A 24,030-nucleotide genomic window follows, 5' to 3' on the forward strand; every position below is an offset into this window, starting at 1 on the left:
GCCAACAACACCAAACTAGTCGAGCATACCTGCATTTGTGAATAATCCACATTTCCAAACATAATCATTTAAGTTAAAAAACACATTTTAAAACCGAGTAGCTAAAACAGGCATAAAAATAACGCATGGGTCAAAACACAGAATGTGCCGCAGTCAGGCGGAGTGTTTCTCAGACTGCGTCTAGTCCCTGCTTGAGGGCATTTGGAGATAAATGTAGATCCATCAGTCATGAGTTAAACAATTGAGATCTGTACTGCACAGAAGCCTGGGGATGTGTATCCGGTGTGATGGCGCACTCATTGCGTACCCTTCCTAAAATAATCTCAGTTATGTCTTGCTGCCATGGAGAACGACACATGAGATAAAAAGATGCTCTGTTGACATGATATAGGTGAGCATGCGGTCAGGATGGGCCACATTGGACAGCCTTAGCCACAAATAAGCATTAAAACATAAATCAAGTTTTTTAATGAGCAGATACAGATGGGTTTTATATAATTTGTGCAGTGCTTCGTACACAAAGCACTGCACATGTGAAGATCTCAAATCAAAATACTCTTCTAATGTGGTCTGTAAATTGAAAGAAGAGGCAGAACCACAAATCGTGAAGAGGTTAAATATAAAAATGTAATATGATTGAAGGTATTTTGTGATCTACCCAACAACTAAGATGCACCATCCATCACTGAAAGATCAAGGGCAAATTTGAGGCTTTTTTGAAGCGCTGTTTGTAGAAGCTGCTGGCTCTTCACAGCACTTTAATAAAGTGTATCTTGAATGGATCTCAGGTGTGGCCTTCTGTTATCTAGTAATGTCAAGAATTATAGAAATGCGTTATCAGTGTCATAAGCAGTAGATTTAAATGACTGGAAACACAAAATGTATTTAGATATGCTCTCTCGTTGTAGCTATAAGTTACTTTAGGGATTTACATATGAGTATCACATAAGTAAACAACATATGCAACGTTTGTACATGGATACATTGTTTACGTTCAGATCAAAGCACAAACAATGTAAATAATGTATCTGTGTACATATGTTGCATACATATGTGACACTCTCCAAAATGGCGCTATAAGGTGACACGGTGGAGACAAATTGTTGAATAAAGTCATTATTTTTGTTTTCTTTGCACACAGAAAGTATTCTTGTAGTTTCCTTGCTGTCTATAGGAGGGTCAGAGAGCTTTTGATCAAAAATATCTTAATTTGTGTAATGGAGATGAACGACATGAGGATGAGTAATTAATGAAAGAATTTTCTTTTTTGGATGAACTGTCCCTTTAAGAAGAAGAAAATAATATTTATATATGAAGAAAATAATATTTTAAAACAAATCTAAATTAGTTTTATTTCTGTACTATTAATTTGTAAATATTTTGAATTGGATTTTATTTGAATATTTTATTTTACATTTTTATTTATATTTTTATTTTTATCAGCCTCCGTTTTTTATTTTTTCAAACATGCCTATTTAGCTTTAAAGGCGGGGGGGGGGGAATGCTCGTTTTCACTCAATATCCTGTTAATCTTGAGTACCTATAGAGTAGTACTGCATCCTTCATAACTCCAAAAAGTCTTTAGTTTTATTATATTCATAAGAGAAAGATAGTCTGTACCGATTTTTCCCGGAAAAACACGACAGGCTGGAGGCGTGACGTGTGGGCGGAGCTAAAGAATCACGAGCGCCAGTAGGCTTTTGGGTTGAGAGCGTTTGGAAGCTGTGACAGCTGTGAAGGCTGAAACTGAACAAGAGCTGCAGCAGCAACGACTCGCTCCGAGCGGGGCTCGAACCCGAGTCTCCGGTAGGGGAGGGTGGACGCACTAACAAGGAGGCAGAGATATTTTAAGCAGTTTTACTCACCGCCTGCGGTTCCAACACACAATCGTGACCCTTTTTCGTTGGGACTGCATTAATCCTTAAGAAATAAACGATATGCAAATCCGGCGTCAAACTGGGCCTTGTAAACAAGCATCTTCGAAATGCAGGGAACAAACAAAAACACTTGCACAACTCCGTTGATGCTCTGTAAAATAAAACTCCCTTATAAGAAGTGCCCTTATAAGGAAGTGCCCTTATAAGGAAATTCCGCTCCATCTAACGTCACACAGAGCCATACCCAAAAAAACTGAAAACTTGTGACAAACCGGTAGGAGTATTTTTGGAACAAAAATAATCCTTCAAACGTACAACTTAATTTTTGAAACTTTGTCCATGTTTAGCATGGGAATCCAACTCTTTAACAGTGTAAAAAACTCAGTATGCATGAAATAGCATTTCACCCCCCCCCCCCCTTTAATGTTTATTTATGTATTTATTTTATGTTTAATTTGAGCTATTTTGAACTTATAGGACTTATTTTATTTCAGGTACATTTGAAAAATAAAAAATCATTTCAAGTTTATTGGATTTAGTATTGGAGATGTACATGACCTTTTTGTTGCACTAGGCATGCTCACAAGAAGCATGAGCTCTCAAAAACATCACATCATTTTAACAGCTAAGATCAGTTTATGAACTCTGTAAGATATACACATGATAATATATACAGTATAATCTGTTTTGGACAATGGTGAGGTCAGCAACTGAATATATTCACAGTTGTTGTCGGGGGTGGTTGAACAGCTGCAGGGTTTGAGATATCAGCAACAGGAGACATATGGGATGGGTGGACAACATTCTGCATAACTGCACTCTTTTTGCTCCAAATATTTCACCAACTGTACTGAAGTTTACTGTAAGGCTCCCATGCTGAAAAGAGCTAGTACTGAATGAATCAAAGTAAGATAAAAGGTCCAAAAGGGGTTTTTCGAAGTTATGTCATAGAAGTACCAATTATGGTTCCCCAAAGAACTCTTTATGAACAGTTCTAAAGTAAGTAATCACCTAGCAACCACCCTAGCAACTGCATAGCATCCCACTACAGAACACCTTAGTAACCGCATAACAACAACCCGGCAAACCACCCTGCACACCCTAGAATCCTGGCGGTGAGTTTTAAGAACGTTTATTGTATATATATATATATATATATATATATATATATATATATATATATATATATATATATATATATATATATATATTCATAATTATCATTATACTGCAATTAAGACATTTTGGTTTAGCAAGATCCGGAGAAAAACCAAAACTTTTATTCAGTAAGGACACATTAAACTGATCAAATGTGATGTCAAAGACATTTATAATGTTACCAAAAAAAATATGTTTCATTCTATTCCTTTCTAATCATCAAATAATCCTGAAAAAAAAAGTTTCTAACATCGATAATAAATGTTTCTTGAGCAGCAGATCTCTTCTGAAGGAACATGTGTCACTGAAGACCGGAGTAATGATGCTGAAAATTCAGCTTTACCAACAAAGAAATAAATTATATTTTTATAGTGAAATATAGAAAACAGTTCTATTAAATTGCAACAATATTTCACAATATTGCTGTTTTCACTATATTTGGAACAAATATATGCAGCCTCGGTGAGCTATTATCTGTTATATTTTGTATATCTGTTCTCATAAATGAATAAACTTTTATACTGTTATATATTCATCTACTGTATAAATGTTTAAGCAGATAAAGCTCATTAACCAGCCCAATAAAGTCCTGATATAATAACTTTTAGGAATAAGAATAACTTTTAGACATAATGTTGACCTTGTCCAGAGGTCATTCAGTGACGCTCCACAGGACATTTTCATGTCATGACCGTCTGAAATCCCCAGACAGATTTTCACATTGTTCAGATGAGCGCAGACCTCCACACCCTCGTGTAGTCCAGCAACAGCTGCTCCCACCCTGGGACTGTAGCACTGACCCAGGATCAGCCGAATCGCTTCACTCACATCATCGTGTTCACTGTACAGCAGATCCAGGATCAGCTGCTGAGGGATCAGGGTTTGGAGGGTTTCAGCTGTTCAGACGTGACTCAGACAGAGAAAGCAGCTTCATGTTTCTGAGAATCATTAGATTCGCTTTGTGGAAAAGTCTGCATATTTGATAAAAAATACAGTAATATTGTCAAATATTATTACAATGTGAGCCATTTTTCTATTATAATGTATTTTAAAATGCTACTTATTCCTGTGACGCAAAGCTGAATTGTAGCAGCTGTCAGTGTCACATGATCCTTCAGATATCATTCTAATATGCTGATCTGCTGCTCAGTTATTAATAACAGTACTATTCTTTTATTATTATTAATGTTTAAAATGTTTTCACTGCCATATTTTCACTGCTTAATATTTTTGTGGAAACCATGATAAATTTTTCAGGCTTCATTGTTAAATAAAAAGTTAATAAAACTTTTATCTGTGCATTTATTTAAAATAGATATTTTGTTGTAATATAAGTCACTTTTGATCAACTGAATGCATCCTTACTGAATAAAAGTATTGATTTTTTTTTTTTTAATCATGCTTACCCCAGACATTTGAATGGTATTGTATTATTGTTTCCATAAAAATAAATTTTTTTAATCTACATAATAATATACTGTAGATAATGTAATAATATAGATAATAACAACAAAATCAGGATATTATAATGATTTCTGAAGTATTGCGTGACAGTGAAGACTGCAGTAATGATGCTGAAAATCATGATGCTGTCACAGAAATAAATTACATTTTAACACATTCATACAAAAAATACATTTTAAATTGTAATAATATTTCACAGTATTTTTGTTTTTACTGTAATTTTGAACAAATAAACAAAGCCTTGGTGAGAATAAGAGACTTATTAAAGATTTATTTAAATATCTTAATAATTTCAAATTTTTGATTGCCAGTGTATATCTCTTCATTAAAGCAATTTGTAAGCACAATTGAACAATTCTACATAATAATAATGTAAAATACTAATCTTATTAAGACTGGCATTTTATTGAAACATGAGCAATCAAATACTTAAAATCTGTATTAAACTGTTTATTAAAACTTGATTAATAAAAGTTTAAGCTGGCAACCACATCTTTGCAGGATTATACAAGAATGATGTCTTTGAAAGGACCATGGGTTCATAGAAACCTGGGAGGAGGAAGGTAAAAGTTAAAACTCCACAGACAATGACAACAGAAGTCTTGTTTTTAAATGAAGTAAAGATTATGTAAGTGTTACCTGGACCAGGTATATCCTGTCCTTTGACGTCCTGTATCCACCTGCTTGTCCCAGACAGGAAGGCAGCGCTAGACACGAGGTGTTTAACGGGACGATTGTAGTTCACTATGTCATAATGTCCCGGGCCTGGGAAGGGTGGGTCTTTGGTGGGTATCAGAGGTGGCGCTGATAATCCCAAGTAGTGTCTCCTTCTGCAAAAATATAAGACACTGATCATCTCATGTGAAACATATAATACCGGTGATGAAATACTTGGCTGGCAATATATAAATAGCCAAAAATCATTATATAAAAAGGCATGCAACCATTGCATATTGCTTTTAACCACATCAAAGAGAACTCTTATGGGTGTAAAATGATTGCAGATCTCTCCAAACACTTACGGCAGAATGGTTCTCTTCACAGGTTCTGGTGGTTGATAGGGGCTATAGGTCCCGGGACCAGGGATGTTGTTTCTCACTGGTGGCTGGATCCGGGAAGTGGTGGATTTAAAACAGGAGTAAGGAACTTGAGGCGTCTTCTGGAGCAAAACGTCACTCACGTTATAGTGGCCTTCAGAACAAGGACAGGGGTGGATTCATCAACCGTAATTTCTATTGTTTGAGTAGACTTTAAATATGAACATGTGAACAAATAAATTATAGCATCACAATATTTGACTGTAATTAGAACAAGACAAAGTAATGGCACAAGAATAGATCTTCTTTTCTCATTTCACTACTGAGTTTAAAATACCTACACTGGTTGTAAGTATGTGTGCATGCAAACATACATTCATGTATGTATCAAGGTATCAATATTTGTTTTCAAATATAAAGTTTTTACCTCAGAATTACTGAAGGGTTTTAACTGTTCGTATTGCACCACTAATTTAATTATCTTCATCTAAAACTGGTCAAATATGTGAGTGACTCACAGGGAGAGGGTCCTTTAAAGCTGTCTGAGACACTGGCACTCCGTCTGGTTTTAGAGCGAAATGCACTTTGAGCTGAAACAGTTGATTTTTTGTCCACGGCACTATAAGACACCTGACAGCAAATAAATAAAGAAATAAACTAAAAACTAAAAATTAATTAATTAAACACCACCACTCAAAAGTTTGGACTGAGTAAGATATTTTTTTCTGCATAATGTTCTTGTGAACTCTTTTATATTCATTAAAGAATCTTGAATATTAAATATCTTAAATATAAAAATATAGATTAAAATCTGACCAACCCAAAACCTTTTTTTTTTTTTTTCAGATTGTAAGCTTTCATTGTGACAAATAACTATCAAGATGCATGCTGGGTGATACATACATCATATAGATTTGGTGCAGGATTTTCATTTTTGGGTTTTTCCGTCTTTACTGCAACAGGCAGACGAAACATTCTGGATTCTCCTCTGTTAAAATCGTGCTTGTAAAACAGAGACGTCTGGAGGTTATAAGCATCAGGTCCTGGGCTTAATCTCTGGAAGCTACGGGGCACACAACCAGCCTTGAGATATGAAAACAGTCAGTAATATTATTCACGATAATATATTTCAAATAAGTGCAAGGCAATTAACAGGAAGGCCCCATGTCTAAATCATAAAAGTGCCTGACATGCATTAGTTATTGTAGGCACTAATCAGGGTCTCACTTTTGAAGCAAAGCTGCCTGTTCCTCTCTTAGAGAATGAAGGACTGTATCCCTCAGCAGGTGCATGTGACATATAAGACCCAGGCCCTGGATTCTCATTCTGAAATGGCAGACAGACAGACAGATTAAAAGCCTTGGTTTTAATGGAACACCATAAAATCATATATTCCATAACAAGTTAATATATCAGAGCTGGATTATTTATTAAACTCACCAGGTGATCTTGAAACCTTTTTGACTGTGAGGAAAAGCCTTTCTTCTCTTCATTGCTGATGATGATTGTCTGGTACTTGGTTGGAATAGATGAAGCACATCCCTGAACTACAGAGAGAAAAACATGGCTCTGAATAAGATTAAATACAGTAAAACACTTTTTAAATGACACTAAAGGCAAATCACTCACATTCATTCAGGCCTTTGTAGAGTTTACCCATCCTCGGCTTTCCTTCCCTTGAATGTCATGGAGACATAAAAAATAAACAAAACAACAACAACAACAAAAGATACTTTATTTATTTTAATAACGAGTCGGTTTCAAGTTCAACACGGAGAGAAATACCTGATTTGTTGTTCTCATGCTGCTGCAGGTAAACTCGCTCTGAGTTTGTGTTGGACTGACTTTGTGCTGCCATGGCAACACGTCAACGTGACGCTGAGAATTCGGAAAAACTAGTTTAGATTAGTTAAACTAACCAACCAGTAAACAACTGCCAAAAACAAATGAAATATGTACATTAAATATATATATACAATTAATAAAGATTCTATTGTTATGATCCAATCGGGTAAAAGTAAATATATATTTCTATTGAATTAATATATTATTAATGTAATAGTTGCTCTTGCCTTCACATCAATTGAGCTCCTGTTTTAACAATTTATCCCAAAATACGTTTTTTTTTCTGTGACGTCTGTATACGAAAAAGAAAGTTGCTTTTATAACTAGTACTTTGTCGCCGCTTGGTGGCCACTGGCTATGTATGTGTGTGACAGAGAAGACAAAAAAGCGGGAAAAGCCTTACGCTGTCTATGGAAAAGCGCGAGAAAGTGGTTTTGTTGTGCGAGACGCGAACGCGCTCCATGTTATTGTTGGCTGAAGGCAAATACATTTCATATTGTGTAGAACTCGAAATAGAACGTAGAACGGACACCCAGGGAGGCGTGGCTTACCTGTTCGAGACCGCGTTTCATTGGCCAAGGAGGAGGACACGTCACAAGGAAACGATCTAAACTTGATCTAAATGTGTAGAGAACGATTACTTGTATATTTCTTGGAAATTATAAAATCCATTATCTTTAGGATTTCATTATGTATTAATTAGGAGTTTTAATTTATTATTAATAATGATAATTAACCCGGTCCTAAGTTAATACTGTAAGTAAACCGCAAGGGCTAATGTACTGAAATTTGAAGTAGTGACAACAATGACAACACAAGCAAACCTCTACATCTACATACAATCCATAAACAGAAAATACTATTCTTAAAAATTCAAAATTCCTAGGGAAAGCCCTAGCAGGTTTTAATCGAACTCCTCGGATCGGAGGGCACGCACACTATTGCAGACAGTAGGTCTAGCTTCAGCTGTTCTCGGTCACTGAGCAGCTCAGCTCCATCATGGCGATGCACGCCAAAGCGACTCCACCGCAGATCCCCGACACCCGCCGCGAGCTCTCCGAGCTGGTCAAGAGAAAACAAGAGCTTGCGGTAACCAGAAAGCCTTTCGAAATGTCCAGAACTCTTAGAAAAACCCAATTGATGCGGGACTAATAGAGACTGTACTCTAGACTGAAATACCCGTAGCTTAGTTACACGAGTCTGAAATAAACCATTACAAACACTTTACATAAAATGAATAAATTAATTTATGCATGTATGTCTTTCTGTATGTCTGTGTTGTATTAAAAAATCTAAAAGTCTTAGTTAACCGTAGTTGTTATTCCAGTAACTAACTTTATATCTATGCTAACATGCTAACTGTGTTAGCTGCTTTTGTTGTCGCGCCTCCTAGCTGATGCACATCATATAACTTCCTAAACATGCCTCTTGTACACAGCTTCGGTTTACAAAACGAACAAAGAACATAGAGTTACACAGGAGTATTAAAATAAAGGTATCATATGTGGGTCATATATGATTGACAGCTACAGCTAAAACCTTTTTTGCATTTTTAACAGGAGACATTAGTGAATCTAGAAAGACAGATTTACGCATTTGAAGGCAGTTACCTGGAGGACACTCAGATGTATGGTAACATCATTCGAGGATGGGACCGATATCTGACCAATCAAAAGTGAGTGTGATAATATTTCATGTGGTGCACTGATGAAGAATCATAAAAACATTCAGGTTAATATCATCTGTCTTCTACTTTAGGAATTCAAACAGCAAGACTGATCGGAGGAATAGGAAATTCAAGGAAGCTGAACGGCTTTTCAGCAAGTCCTCTGTCACATCAGTGGCGGTCAGTTTCTTAGAAATAAACATACTTTGTGTATATGAATTAAGATACTAAAGAAATAAAACGTTAATTTATTTTATTTTTATTCTTTTGGTGGATTGTCTCTCAGGCTGTTTGTGCTCTTGGAGGTATTCCTGCACTCTAAAAAACACTGGGTTAAAAACAACCCAAATTGGGTTGTTTTTAACACAACTGCTGGGTAAATATAGGACAGAACCCATATGGGGTTAAACTAACCCAAGAAGTTGGGTTATTAATTTTAACCCAGCAAATGGGTTGTTTTTTCTACCCAAAAATTGGTTATTTTTACAAAAATAATGGGTTAATTTGATTTCATAAATGGGTTATATTTTCAAAGGAATTTTTATTCCTTTTAACATTAAATATACCACATAATAAACAAACAGGACAACATTGTATTATCTTTATTTTTCTTTCAGCATATTACACTTTGTAATTACACTTTACCTCAACCAAAAATTCAAGAGATCATACAAAACTAAAAAAATAAAATTCCATTTATAAACAGTATTTAAAACAATTTCTTTCATTTTTATGGTTTGCCTCTGTAACTTTTCTAAACTGTAAATGTTTAGAAAAAAACATTTGAATTCATTAACTCCAAAGAACCACAAGGTTTAGTAATGCATTTAAAAAATAATTCATATTATTTTTAATCCATATGCTCATGAAATTCATGAACTCCAAAAAACCTCAAGGTTTTTTTAAAATATACAAATAAATACTTATTTTTAAATAATCCATATGCACATGAAATTAAAAATAAAATACTTTACCTCAAGAACTGTTTGTTACAAAGCACATTTGTTTTAAGCCTACATTATGGACCTGTTGTTTTAAGTCTACAAAATGAACACAAAAATAAATCTATGAAATACAACGTATTGGCAGTAAAAGATTTCTACATAAAAATGTAATTGATAATCAGTACGCATAAAGTAATACTCTTCCTCAAGCAATAAAACAGTTGTTTATACAAAAAAAACAGAACAAAAATCTCATGTGCAAATAAAACTTAAACTAAAATGCTACCTCGTGTTCTTGAACCACTGTTTGTTCAAAGAACCTCTTATAATCTACTTGCAAGAATGTAGTGACCAGTGCAAAAAATTCACTGTTGGGGATTCACTTCCCTCCAACTCAAAAATATTATGAATAAACTCCCTAATATAGAAACAATGTTTCGGTTAGTTTACATCAAAAACATAAAACGATTTGAAACATACATTTACTGTCCCAATGAAGTGAAGTGAAAGTGATGTGACATTCAGCCAAGTATGGTGACCCATACTCAGAATTCACGCTCTGCATTTAACCCATCCGAAGTGCACACACACAGAGCAGTGAACACACACACACACACACTGTGAACACACACCCGGAGCAGTGGGCAGCCATTTGTGCTGCGGCACCCGGGGAGCAGTTGGGGGTTCGATGCCTTGCTCAAGGACACCTAAGTCGTGGTATTGAGGGTGGAAGAGAGCACTATACATTCACTCCTCTCACCTACAATTCCTGTCGGCCCGAGACTCGAACACACAACCCTTAAATTGTGAGTCCAACTCTCTAACCATTAGGCCATGACTTCCCCTTAAACAATAGTTCTTTGTTTCAAAGCTTCTCCTGCGAGGATGACAAATGCCCGCGACGCAATGTGTCCATTTTCAAGTTACAGGACATATGGGTAAGGTCTTGATGCTTCAGCCTGCTGGAGGTACTCCACCATATTTGTTCCAACCTAAAGGACAGATAATGCAAATGAATAAAGGTGAAACAGAATGGGAGTGTCAGGGGTGTGGGTATGGGTGGTGGGTTGGGTATTCATTCGAAACTGTTTATTCAATCAAGCAGTCTTTAGAAACAGTAGGTCTTGTATAGGCAGAGCTTTGGATGAGGCAAAATACCTGAAAATTATTACAGCTTGATCTGGCCCACTTTGACAGAGCCACAGACAGGGATGCTAAGCAAGTCAAAAGAGTTTTGGTAACACTTGAAATACTTTAATTTTACTTTAATTTCTACATTTAATATTCTGCCCTACAAAAGCAAAAGACCTTAACTTGCTAGAGTGTGAAACTGAAAAAAAAAAGACTTTTTTTTTATCTGTCTAGTAAAATTAATTATAGCTAGGACACTAGAAATTTGCCAGTAAGATGTTTTAGTAATGAAAATTATCTACAGAAAAAAAAATTGTGAGCTCAGACTTATTTATCCAAGATACATTATAAATTAAATTACAAAGTTCTTATGGAGCATATCTTGTCAACATGTTACTATATATAAGACTGGAATAACGATGTTGGACATTCAGCTTTGATCACAAAAAAAAATGTTCTTAATATATTCAAATAGCAAATATTAATTTATTGTAACAATATTTCACAACATTACTATTTTTGCTGTATTTGGATCAAATAAATGCCTTTGTAAGCAGAAGAGACTTAATTTAAAAACATTTAAAAAATCATACCGATCCCAAACTTTTGAATGGTAGTGTATTCAACCTGGTGAAGTCATTAAATGATTGAAGTAAATTTCTGTAAAGTCGTACTTACAGTCTGAATGTCAATGAAAGCTTTTTTGCTTTCATCATTGCTGGGCCGGATTGTTTTTCTGCCAATTTTGTAGGGTGGAGGTGGTAGCAAAACAGGCAATAGCTTTAGTGCAAGATTTCCCTTTGCATCTGTAGGAAAATAATATTACATTCATCAACACTACTAAAAACAGTAGCGAGTTGTCATTGAGAATATAGGGCCAGATTTACTAAAAAGGTCAAATTAGCATGAGTCCAAAATCCCATAAAAGTGTAGACTGAAGTGTAAAGTTGTGCTGTTGATCCACTGACAATATGCAAATAAAAAAAAAAAAAAGATTTTTTTCATCACTGCATTTCTATAGTAATCCTGACAGTACTATGGTGCAAGCTATTAGTAAATCTGGCCCATAATATCAAAATATTGTAGAAACATTTTAACCTTCTGTCATTTCTTCAGCTGTACATGGAAGCTTTGCTTCTCGCTTCGCAAAAAGCAAGATCCTGTCAGTATACCAGCCATTTTTCAAACAGTTTTGGGGCTTCATCTTAATGTAAAATGTGAAAGTCCTGTGCAATCTAAAAGCAAAAATAACAAAAAAAAACTTCTCAAAAAAGACTTAATATAACTCATGTTACCATATGACAAAGACATTATGTTAACATACCATGCCTGAGGTAGTTAGCCGAGGAAACTCATGGAGGACCTCAAACATATTTTTCAGATGTACTGTTCCACCTGGCTGATGGGCTGTGTGTTGTTTCTCAGCCATTGTTTAATTTCCTCAGCTCTCTCTTCAGATATCGGTTGATTCTACTGGACAAAGAAATAGCAATGCTGTTAATCAAATAGAGGCTTATGAAAATTTTTTACATGTAAAAGGATTAGTTTCCATAAAAACAGAAATACTCTTCAGAGCTTTTCAACACTTTAACTAGTAAATCCTGGATGTTTCTAAACTCCATGCAAACTGATTCCTGAATTATACTGCTTAACATTTCACTTTGCTCATAATTTGCTCACAAGTCGTTCCAAACCAGTAAGACCTCCGTTCATCTTCGGAAGACAGTTTCACGGTCTCACGGGTTTGGAACAACATGAGGGTGACTTATTAATGACATAATTTTGATTATTGGGTGAAGTAACGTTAACCCTTTAACTAAACGGGTATAACCACAATAACGTTACCGGATCTTTTTAATAATAGTAACAGCTGTTTTTTTTATGGTTTATGGTCATTTTATTATGATCAATGTATGGCAATCATTCAAATTAGATGAGATAAAAGTGTCACCTCCAGCTAAAGGCTGTGGATTTGCCACCACGGACAGTCAAGAGCAGGTCTGAGGGGAAAAAACAATATATTTTAGTCCAAGATTAATTGACACTTACCTGGATTTCAAATAATAATACATTTATTAAATGAATAAATGATTAGAAATTTATTTTTATTGTGAAAAAAAAAAAACGAAACGCAACAGACAGAAAAAAAATAGGTAACGTTATCTCTGGTGCTCGCAAATGCAGGATGCTTTATGATCTATCATATAAAGTTAAGTGATATTTTAAAATCAGAATGGGACATTTTTGCCAATCGGTAACGATTCAATGATAATAAGACCAATACAAACCTTTATTTCACCAGAAAAAAAGGCTGAAGTCAGTTTGTTTTTAAAATATTTTCTCCTGTAACGATCCAAAATATGCCCGCGACAGATGACCCAAAAATTGGGTTGTTTTGGCTTAGCACTGCATGCAGTAAGACGGGGGATGGGCAAGTCAAGGAATGCACGTTTACATCACATTGATCTCGTGGCATTGAAATTAATTGACTTAATGGACTTTGAAGTAAATTATGTCATTTAACAGTTAAGAAGAAACGTAAGACTTTGACAAAAGGGTCGTTTAACACATAAAAACTGAAGAAAACGTATTTACTATCCAGCAGGCATTACCAGCAAACCAAAACGAGCGAATCTGGCGGTGCATTTAATGTCATGTAAACGTGACTGTTGTCGCACATTTCTTTGCCTTTTTATCGCTCGTTCGCTCATTATTATGTTATGTGTGTAAATATGTTTAAAAATACATGTCAAATGTATAAATATATTGATACGAACCTTATTTCTCCAAATATTACAGCGTGTGTGTGGCATCCACCTCCACCTCGAATTCAGTCAGCCCGCGCTGCGCTGATCCTGCGCGGAGTTGATTTGACCCAATGAGCTGGGTTATTGCGTCCGAGTGGGGGAGGGGGTGCATTGATTCAGCTCTCAGTGAAAACGACCCAGAAAATAACCCAGCGGTTGGGTTACATAGAACTACCCAAAAACTACCCAAGACTGAGAAAATAACCCAAAAAATTTACCCAAATGGCTCAACCCAGCACTTGGGTAGAAAAAATAACCCAGGATTTTTTAGTGTGTGATCACATGAATGAAAAACGTGAGTAAAATCTCAAGCTTATTGTGCCAGCAAGAAATTTCTGTTAGTCATTCATTGTTTTTAAATGTTAGATGGGCTGTATTTTATAACCTAGTGAGCTATGAACCACAATTGTTTGCCCCATAGACTCATTTGAGTATTTGAAATCAAATAAGATGATCACCAGTGTAAAGGGGTATTGTGAAATGAAAAAGTGCGATTGAATTGAATCAGATTCAGTGTGTTTTAGTTGCTTTATATTTGAGTAATTTCTCATTTGTAAACTTTTCTTTTCTTCTGTTTTCTCAGGCGAACCAGGCAGCGGAACAGAGAGCGACACGTCCCCAGATCTCCAAAACCAGGAAAACGAACCTAGTCAGGAAGACACAGAGGAGGCAGATGGAGCCCTGCAGGACCTGAAACCCCAGAAAGCTGCTTCATCCTCTTCTGGAAGCCACCACAGCAGCCACAAGAAACGCAAGAACAAGAACAGACACAGGTACCTGATCTCCAGCAGCCCCTCGGGGTCCAGGATATAAGATGGTTCTTTACCTACAACATCATTCTGGCTGATCCAGAGCTTATTGAAAATGAATGTTGTTTGATTGTAAAAATTATGTGTTTTCTTGTGGACATCTCAATATGGGAGCATTTGTAAATCAACATATTCATGTATGATTATGATAGCTGTGCTTCTATTACCAAATGGCAGGGTTTTACTTCAGTTTTATAGTGCTCTATGTGGCTCCTCCTCAGCTCAATTTGCTTTGGTTTCTCCTTTTAGTATCTTTATCTACTCTTTCCTCTTATTATGTGGATCCAGCCTAGATTCTCTTACTCTGTCAGGATGTTTGATGCTGTCAGAGAATATGCTCAGTTTTAACATCTGTGTTTGTATTATATGGACAAAAGTAAAATTTGAGAAAGTATTTGTCCTTGATTCAGCCCAGAGTATTTACAGTCAGCCACTACTGCATGTATAATGATTTATGGAAAATTGTGGATTGAAAGGTTAGATATTAACAGGCTTTAAAATGAACCTTAATCTTAAAATTCTATTTCATGAATAAATACTTGCCTGTTTATCTGCATTTTTTTTGGAGTTACATAATGAATTATTATATATTTTGTCTTAAGGACAAAATTCAGACCTTTGCAAATTTTTGTTTTATTGTCATGCAAAAAAAAAAAAAAACACAATTGGCTGCCACAAGGAATATCTGATGAATGAAATCAAAGTTTCACTTGTGTGGTTTGCCTATAACATATGATGAAGAAAATGGCAAAGTAATATATTATAGGCACAAAATACAAATTTCACATTTTAAATTAAGTAATTTTTAGTTAACTTTTTTTCTTAATTAAATTACATTTTAATTTATTACATTTTAATATTTTTTTGTCTTTTACATATTTCAGCCATTAGCAAGTTTGAATTGCTCTTCAAACCCATGTCTTGATCTTTCTGTCTTTCTTTTGGAAACTGACGGTTGCATCCAGGGTCACTTCAGATGAAATAAGAGGGGCACTAGTTAGGGTCCTGTATTTACTAACACACTAGAGAGGATGCATTAGTCTCTGTCCTGTGGTATAAACTGATGTGTTGGTACCCTCTGTAGTGGACTGTGGGATTGATGTGCTGCTCAGTGTAGTGCACTAACCTCTGATGCTCTCTTCCTTTCTATCGCTGCCCTCTTCAGCCCTTCTGGCATGTTTGATTATGACTTTGAGTAAGTCTCAATTTTATTTCCTGTGTCTTACTCCCGTGTCTTCTGTCTGTTAGCTGCTAGGGCCGTCCACGTCGCGTGGATGAATGCTATGACGCTTGCTTCTACCTGATCATTTGCAGATGTTGCTGCAGTTTCTTTTTTGGTTTTGCTTGGTTTTACAATTATTATTCAACTGCATGTTTGTGGAATTCATATACACAATGGTTTTATAGTTGGTTGCATGCAGGGTTTTAAACGCCTCTCGTTAATTTTAGTTTTTCCTTACAGATTTGACATGAAGATGAACAAGAAACCGAGAGCAGTAAGTTCAAATCTACTCTAATATGTTTTGTATATATGTTTGTGTGTATGTATAAATGCATATTTTATCTATAGAAACTTTCACTTTTGTTTGTAAGACTATTATGTCATATCTGTACCCTGAGTGTTTTTTTTTTTTCTCAGTATAATTGTTTAATTTTTGCAGGATTACTCGGCCTCATAGATCCAGGTAACTTTCATGCAACCGAAGCTCTTCAGTCAGCTCCAGTTCTCTCCGGTCTTGATCGTCTGGGTCTTACACTGCATTTCTCCATGTTTGTGTTTGCTTCTTTCTCGACTGTAGTGAAGCTCTCATGTGAATTTTATTCTCTGATGCATCAGATCTGCATGATGTACAGCAGACTTGAAGTTCCAATTCTGCTCATAATGACGGAATCTTTTTATTTATGATGTTACATGGATGATGTATAAATGTATAATCCAAACATTTCCCTCGTGCTTTTGGATGTCCTTCGCTTTTGTTTTATAAAAGTTGTGTAGCTAATGTAAAATGTTGGTCATGTCTTTACTTTTTGTTGTTGTATACTATCTTGTTTTGAATAAAACTGAAAAAAGACAATGAATTGTATTAATGTGTTTCAGTTGATTTGTTAGTAAAGTTTGGTGTTTCTGTCATTTTCCCACTGGATATTGCAAGTATTACATACAATAATAATAAAACATTGTGTATGTGCATTGACATAAAAAAGGATATTTACTTTTGATACTTAAGTAAACTACTTTTAAAAGCAAGTACTTCTGTACTTTTACTTAAGTAAAAACCTGTCTTTAATCTGTCATTAAAACATTTCTTGTAATGGAGCATTATTTGACCAGCAGTATCTACTTTTACTTTTTTTACTTGTACTTTGTCCACCGCTGGATATGTATTGCATAAGAGTTGGCAGAAACATCAGTCCCAATCCAACACACCAGGACAGGTTTAAATGTGTAAAAGCAGGCGGAGCTCTGACATCACTGGAGTTCAGTGAGAGATTCACCTGAAACTATCATTGATCGACTATCAACCTTTATACGACAGACTCACAGGCAAGTGATATATAGAAGACAAACTGTCCTAAACAGTTTTTTTTATGAAATTATTCTGGTTTAGTAAGGTTTGTCGAACTGGAATTATTTGAATAGAAACGGGTTAAAGCATGTCAAATATTGTTTACTACACTGAAATAATATCAGAATTGTTTTAACAGTATATCATTTTATTGGTTGTAAAGTAAAGTTTGGTGTTTCTATCATTTTGCCATGAAAAAAAAGTAAAAAACCCTGCAACATAGGGTGAGCATCTACATAAAATGTACCTGCACCTGTATCAGTATGTTTATAGAAGTATCAGTTGTACTTTTCTTTCAATATAAACAACAATTCCGATAGACCAGTTTAATGATTCATTCTATTAAGGAACATTTCTTCCACAAAATAAAGTCACTGTTTCCGTCTCTGTCTGTGTTTGCATGAGATAACACATTCTTTCACACGCTTATCTTCAGGGTTTAATATAAACCCAGTGACCAAAATACACTCATTAAAAAAAGAAAATGGGCTTTTACTGTGAAATGCAATATGTTTTGCTTATTTCTTGAAAAGGTCTCAAGTAGGAAAGAGCAATGGCAGAATCATCACCGATTTCACTGAAAAGAAGAGAAAGGAGATGGAGTATAAATAGTCCTCCGTGTAAGTCAGTTACAAAAGGAAAATGAAATAGTGCATGAATGACTCTTTTCTCTTAAGGGAAAAATTATATAGCCTACTATCAGGCTTGGGAGGGTAACTTTAAAATTTTTTATTCCGTTACAGTTACTAATTACTTCATAAAAAAAGTATTCAGTTACGTAATCCAAGTACCACAATAAGAAAGTAATGTAACTGATTACTTTTGGATTACTTCTGGATTACTTCAAGGTCAAATATTATTTTTTAAAAACCACAACATTTATTAATTAAGAATTTCACAGCCCTGAATTAATATATATGTAAAGGACCATACAGACATCTAGTGCATGGTATTGGTATTACAGATTATTTTGTTTTATTTTGAAGAAAATATAATAAGAATTTTAAAGCAATGTTTCTTCAACAGGAAAATAGAGAATACAAATTCATTTTTTTTTTCAATGAAAATATAATAAGAACAATTTTTTGACAATGGTAAATGTTTCTTCAGCAGGAAAATAGAGAATACAAATATTTTTTATTTTTTATCTTTGCAAATATAAAACTAATTTTTAAAAGTGCAAATGCTTCTTTAGGTTGGATGTCGAATCCTTTGCTGGAAGGCACAGTTTGCACTGTTCAGTGTTGTTTGCAATTTCTTCTTTTTAAAGAAAATAGCAGCGGAATTTCCATGAAATGAACGCGTTTTTGCAGCAGTGATTCAATCTGCTTCTGAGGAGATTGTAGACAGCTGTTATTTGCGCATGCACCAGCGGGTGGCACACGTGACTTGCATAAGTCATTAATCAAGCTGCGCTTAATATAGTGTTATTATGCCAAAATACTGATTTATTTAGTTTTAAATAAAACCATTGTAATCCTGAAAGTATTACCCTTTTTTCAAAATGTAACTATAATCTTATTACTACGTTTTCTGACATAACTGTAACGGATTACAATTACTGGATTTTTGTATCCTGATTACGTAACGCCGTTACATTTATTCCGTTACTCCCCAACCCTGCCTACTATAAATATTATATAATACCTGCTTAGCTTTTATTATTTATATTTTGCACAGTTAAGACTATTAAACAACTATTTAAATAGTAACAAAGGATTGTCAGACACACTAGTGGTTTTGCTTTACCATCTGAACATATATATATTTTTTTCAAATATCAAGCATTCCAGAAGATGCTTTTACATCGAATGGATTTTTATGGATTCCAAGGAACAGAAATTCAGTGTTCTAAAATAGTAGCAAATGTAATTTATCTTCATCATTTATTTTTCTAGTCATGTCATCCTCCAGTGGTCCACTGACTGAGGAGCTTCAGTGCTCTATATGTCTGGATGTGTTCACTGATCCAGTCAGCACTCCATGTGGACACAACTTCTGCAAGACCTGTCTGAATAAGCACTGGGACAACAGTCAGACCTGCAGCTGTCCATACTGTAAAGAAACATTCAAGCAAAGACCTGACCTCAAGATTAATATTACACTCAGAGAGATCGTAGATCACTATAAAAAGAAAAGTCCTGAGGAAAAACCTGAAGTTCTGTGTGATTTCTGTGAGGAAAGAAAGCTGAAAGCCCTGAAGTCATGTCTGGTGTGTCAGAGCTCTTACTGTGAAACTCACCTGGAGCCTCATTTAAGAGTGGCAGGTTTAAAGAAACACAAACTGATGGATCCTGTGAGAAATCTGGAGGACTATATATGTCAGAAACATGAGAGACCTCTGGAGCTGTTCTGTAGAGATGATCAAACGAGTGTGTGTCTGTCCTGCACTGAAGGAGATCACAAGAACCACAACACTGTTCCTCTAGAAGAGGTGAGTACTTAGTGCTATCAATGTTAAAATAATACTTCACTCATAAATTAAAATTATATCATTATTTATTCACCCCCATGTCATTGTCAATTAAATTTTCTCTGTTAGACCAAGTTGGTGATCCAAGATGTGCAGCAAATGATCCAAAACAGAATCAAGGAGATTCAAGACATAAAACACTCAGCAGAAGTCAGAAAAGTATGTGGTTGCGGATGGTTACTTATAAGACACATGAATTTAGATATAACTACTGTCATTAACATGAACTGTGTAGCATGCAGATAAAACCACTAAAATTTTGTTGACTGAACTGGTCGAGCAGAGAAACACAGAGAAGGAGAAAGCAGCTTGTGCTGAGCTCTTTACTGATTTCATCCGCTCCATTGAGAGATGTCAGACTGAACTACTGGAGATGATGGAGGAGCAGCAGAAATCAGCAGAGAAACAGGAGCAAGAGCTCATTAAAGATCTGGAGAAGGAGATCAGTGAGCTAAAGATGAGAAACACTGAGCTAGAGAAGCTCTCACACACTAAAGACCACCTCCACCTCCTACAGGTCAGTGAACATCTCAGATCAATGATAATGCAGTATATGACACCGTAACACTCCCAATGCTGAAGGATCTCTCCTTTCTCCTGCTGTAGATTTACTCATCATTGTGCAGCCCCACAAACACCAGGAACTGGCCTGAGATCAGTGTGAAGACTCATGAGAGTCTGAAGACTCTGAGGAGAGCTCTGACTCAACTGCAGGAAACTCTTCATGAGAAACGCATGCAAACTGGTATGTCTTTATCAAATGCACTGTACAGATACACATGTATTTATCTTCTTTTAATATCAGCAATAAAGAATAAGTCTTACTCAAGCTAAAATTAGAAAAGTATGTGATCATGTGTTTGTGGATTTTTAAATGTTTTACAAGAAAATCAAATTGATATACGTTACAAGTTTAAGAGTTAGAGAAGTATCAGTGAGCCATAATGATTAGATGTACCGATGTACAACTGGATTCCCAACAACAGCAGAAGGTTGGCAAATTAAAAACCAAGGTATCTAACAGCAACTAAAAATCAGGAAACTAGAACAAAAAAATAATGTGACAAACTAAAGATAAGACTATTATAGACCTGGTCTATAATTTTACACATAAAACACCTCAAAGATCTCATGATATTTTATTGTCATGTGTCTCTACAGAGCTGAAGTGGATGCAGCAGTATGCAGGTACAGTGTGTGCTGTCTGAACTACGCAGTTTACATTCATACACAGCCTCTTAACTGAAGTATAATCTGTTTAAAAAACGGGAAGTTGTGATGAATATTTTCTTTCTTTCTTTCTTTTTTTTTTACCTTAGTGGATGTGACTCTGGATCCTCATACAGCTCATCCAAACCTCATCCTATCTGATGATGGAAAACAAGTGAGACATGTAGACACTGAGCAGAAACTACCAGCCAACCCAAAGAGATTTAATAAATGTCCTGCTGTCTTGGGAAAAGAAGGATTCTCCTCAGGGAAGTTTTATTTTGAGGTGCAGGTGAAAGGAAAGACTAATTGGGATTTAGGAGTGGCCACAGAATATATTAAAAGGAAGGGAGCAATCACGCTTGGTCCGAGTAATGGATACTTTGCTGTGAGGCTGAGGAATAGGAATGAATATGCAGCTCACTCTGATCATCCCGTTTCTCTGTCTGTGAGAGTGAAGCCACAGCGAATTGGTGTGTTTGTGGATTATGAGGAGGGTCTGGTGTCCTTTTATGATGTGGAGTCCAGCTCTCATATCTACTCTTTCACTGGTCAGTCTTTCACTGGGAAACTCTATGCATATTTAAATCCGGCCCTAAATAGAAGCGGTAACAATTCAGTCCCACTGGTCATCACACCTGTCAATTTTAATAAATGATGTTTTATTGAAGTTTGGGAGAAGCACATTCAACATCAAACAATTTAGCACTGGTGGTACATGTTCAGGAAATCAATTTAACATGATGTTAAATACAGCCAACCTACCTCTGTCCCATGACAGTTTCCTCACGGACGGGGTGATATGTGACCAGTAAGCTATAAAAGCACATGAGGTGGAGACAGCAGCAGCTTCTCCCTTACGAAAGGAAAATATATTTACCAATATATTTCTTAAAATATATTGTGATACATTGTAATATATTATTTTCCTTTTTATTTTCTAATATTTTATATATTTGAATACATTTAATAATATATTGATGATACATATATTATATAATATATTGATGATACATATATTATATAATATATTGCAAAATATACAAATGATTGCCGCTTTCAATATATTGCTATATATTGGAAAAAATAAATATATATAAGAATATATGCCTAATATATTACATGATATTTTCCAATATACTGCAATATATTTTTGTTTCATAAGGGCTGTCATTAAGCAAAGTGCTTTGTGTGTGTATGTCTTACACGGTCAGTGTCACAAACGAGAAAGCAAACATGCCAAAGTCCAAGCACAAGACAGATAAACAAGGCAAAGGGGGTGATAAAGAGAAGCAGCATTTTAGGCTGTGTTCCTCCCTGCCCTTGCTATATCATGGGCAGGGATACACACAGCCTTTGTCTGGGAGCGTAGCACGCCAAGTCAGCTCTCGAGGGGGGTGACTGTCCACACTGTGAGTGCTTCTTGCTGCAGATACTTCGCTCCTGGAGGGCTCTCTTCGAGGAGGGAGTACTCGCCAGCATTCCCCGTGGCTGCAGAGTGGTAATTGCGGTCATGGGGTTCACAAGTGGATCTGGTGGAGGGGATGGAGAGGGTCAAGTCCCTTTCTCCTCCCTCGTCCACTGGATCCAGTGCCACCTCCCAGGGTTCGGAAGCACGCTTTGAGGGAGCAGTTTCTTCCCCCCTGGAGAGAGAGCTCTGTGCTTAAATTGTCATCCACGATGAACCACCCCAGTTTGCACAGTACGAGGAGCACAGTACGTGTGGTGGCCACGTTAAATCTTGAATGGCATGCCAAGAAAGCAACTGAACCCTCAAAGAGAAAGTTTGATGAGCGCTTTTTTTTTTTTTTTTTTTTTAAATCTAAGTCACCGCCTTGATGCCGGGACTTCCCAATATTTCCCGATCTCCAGACTGAGATGATAAGATCATGGTCAAGACCATATTCGGCCCGTCTCATTTGTCCCTCCCTTACTGAGTACAGCAATATCACGGAACTAAATAAGGGTGAATATAGAGCGATGCAGCGGGCTGAACAGAGACTCATGGATTATCTGTCTCCCGGTGTGGCATCATCTCTTAAAGCCCTGGCACTGCCCATCAAGCCGCTTCACACTACATCAGCACTGGTGGGCAAAGGGTACACGGCAGCAGGTCAAGCTTAACAGGCTGATCCGCTGAAAGAGCAGGATGAGGGCGAGGAATTTAAAAAAGAAGATATTCAAGAACTTTGGAGAACCACTGATTTGTCTCTCCACGCCACAAAGGGAAACTGCTAAAGCAATCGGGTGGTCTTTGGCAGCCCTAGTGGCCGTAAAGTGTCATCTTTGATTGACCCTGTCTTAAATGCTTGGACCTTCTGGCCTGTTTGGCAAAGGCATAAATTCCGTCGTCGACAGGTTTCAGGCTTTGAAGCCGAAGGCTGATCTGAGGACTGTCCTTCTGACTAAGAAATCTTTGGCCAAGAAGCCCTGACATTTCTGTCCCAGGGCTTCTGAGGGCAGCCCGTGCTGGGGAAGAGCGGTGTACACCAAATAACATGGCTGTTAACCCTGCAACCGCCGGTGCTTCAGAGCCCAGTGGCCTCCAGTGAGCACACGTCTCAGTGTCTGCCAGAAAACATTTTGGATCTGGAAAGCTGACAAACTATTAGGAGGTATCCTATTACACCGGAGGTCAGTCTCGAGAGACTGATTCCCTTAGTAGATTTTCTGGCAGCATGGAAGCTTTTTGCAAATAGCTCAAGATCGGTTCTGCAGACTGTAGAAAGAGGTTACAGAATTCAGTTTGGTTCTACTCCACCTTGTTTCAATGTGATCATTTCCACTGTGGTGGGTCCTGAGCAGTCTAGAACAAAAAGTAAATACTCTGCTGAGCAAGGAGGCCATCAAGGTGGTCCCCTTTCTTGAAAGAGAATCCATGTTCTACAGCCAGTACTTTATAGTTTCGAAGAAGGACTCTCACCCCGTACTTTCACAAAGTGTGTGGATGCTGCTCTGGCTCCACTGCAGCTCCAGGGCATCTGCATACGATTGGTTGATTCTAGCTCAATCGGAGCAGATGGTGGTTTGACACTGAGATGTC

General features: G+C 36.4%; 3 protein-coding genes and 1 long non-coding RNA gene across 6 annotated transcripts; 2 read left to right on the top strand and 2 right to left on the bottom strand.

The window, feature by feature from the left end:
* Positions 1–4,744: 4,744 nt before the first annotated feature.
* On the bottom strand, positions 4,745–8,447 carry stpg1 (sperm-tail PG-rich repeat containing 1). 2 transcript variants are annotated; one of them, XM_052583954.1, is made up of 11 exons: positions 8,319–8,447; positions 7,933–7,999; positions 7,322–7,414; positions 7,166–7,212; positions 6,977–7,083; positions 6,764–6,862; positions 6,440–6,619; positions 6,055–6,166; positions 5,522–5,690; positions 5,139–5,329; positions 4,745–5,048 (listed from the first exon to the last, which is right to left on the bottom strand). In XM_052583954.1, exons 4-11 carry the CDS (start codon positions 7,194–7,196, stop codon positions 4,975–4,977), a joined length of 963 nt encoding a protein of 320 aa, XP_052439914.1. In that variant the 5' UTR covers positions 7,197–7,212; positions 7,322–7,414; positions 7,933–7,999; positions 8,319–8,447; the 3' UTR covers positions 4,745–4,974. The 2 variants fall into 2 exon arrangements, with proteins under 2 accessions (XP_052439914.1, XP_052439915.1); XM_052583955.1 differs by lacking the exon at positions 7,933–7,999.
* meaf6 (MYST/Esa1-associated factor 6) lies at positions 8,322–16,817 on the top strand. 2 transcript variants are annotated; one of them, XM_052583956.1, is made up of 9 exons: positions 8,322–8,470; positions 8,941–9,056; positions 9,140–9,227; positions 9,334–9,359; positions 14,205–14,224; positions 14,513–14,702; positions 15,904–15,933; positions 16,201–16,234; positions 16,400–16,817. In XM_052583956.1, the coding sequence occupies exons 1-9, from the start codon at positions 8,381–8,383 to the stop codon at positions 16,415–16,417; spliced, it is 612 nt and encodes a 203-aa protein (XP_052439916.1). In that variant the 5' UTR covers positions 8,322–8,380; the 3' UTR covers positions 16,418–16,817. The 2 variants fall into 2 exon arrangements, with proteins under 2 accessions (XP_052439916.1, XP_052439917.1); XM_052583957.1 differs by lacking the exon at positions 15,904–15,933.
* On the bottom strand, positions 10,197–14,202 carry LOC127978939 (uncharacterized). The gene is made up of 5 exons (XR_008158675.1): positions 13,900–14,202; positions 12,447–13,122; positions 12,221–12,357; positions 11,801–11,928; positions 10,197–10,983 (listed from the first exon to the last, which is right to left on the bottom strand). It is a non-coding gene; the product is annotated as an uncharacterized LOC127978939 (long non-coding RNA).
* Positions 16,818–17,836: 1,019 nt separating the features above from the next.
* On the top strand, positions 17,837–21,954 carry LOC127978932 (E3 ubiquitin-protein ligase TRIM39-like). Its single transcript, XM_052583951.1, has 7 exons — positions 17,837–17,925; positions 19,204–19,739; positions 19,848–19,937; positions 20,062–20,295; positions 20,385–20,523; positions 20,940–20,966; positions 21,098–21,954. The coding sequence occupies exons 1-7, from the start codon at positions 17,859–17,861 to the stop codon at positions 21,643–21,645; spliced, it is 1,641 nt and encodes a 546-aa protein (XP_052439911.1). The 5' UTR covers positions 17,837–17,858; the 3' UTR covers positions 21,646–21,954.
* Positions 21,955–24,030: the final 2,076 nt, after the last annotated feature.

The sequence above is a fragment of the Carassius gibelio genome, chromosome B19 (assembly GCF_023724105.1).
Source record: "Carassius gibelio isolate Cgi1373 ecotype wild population from Czech Republic chromosome B19, carGib1.2-hapl.c, whole genome shotgun sequence".
NCBI lineage: Eukaryota > Metazoa > Chordata > Actinopteri > Cypriniformes > Cyprinidae > Carassius > Carassius gibelio.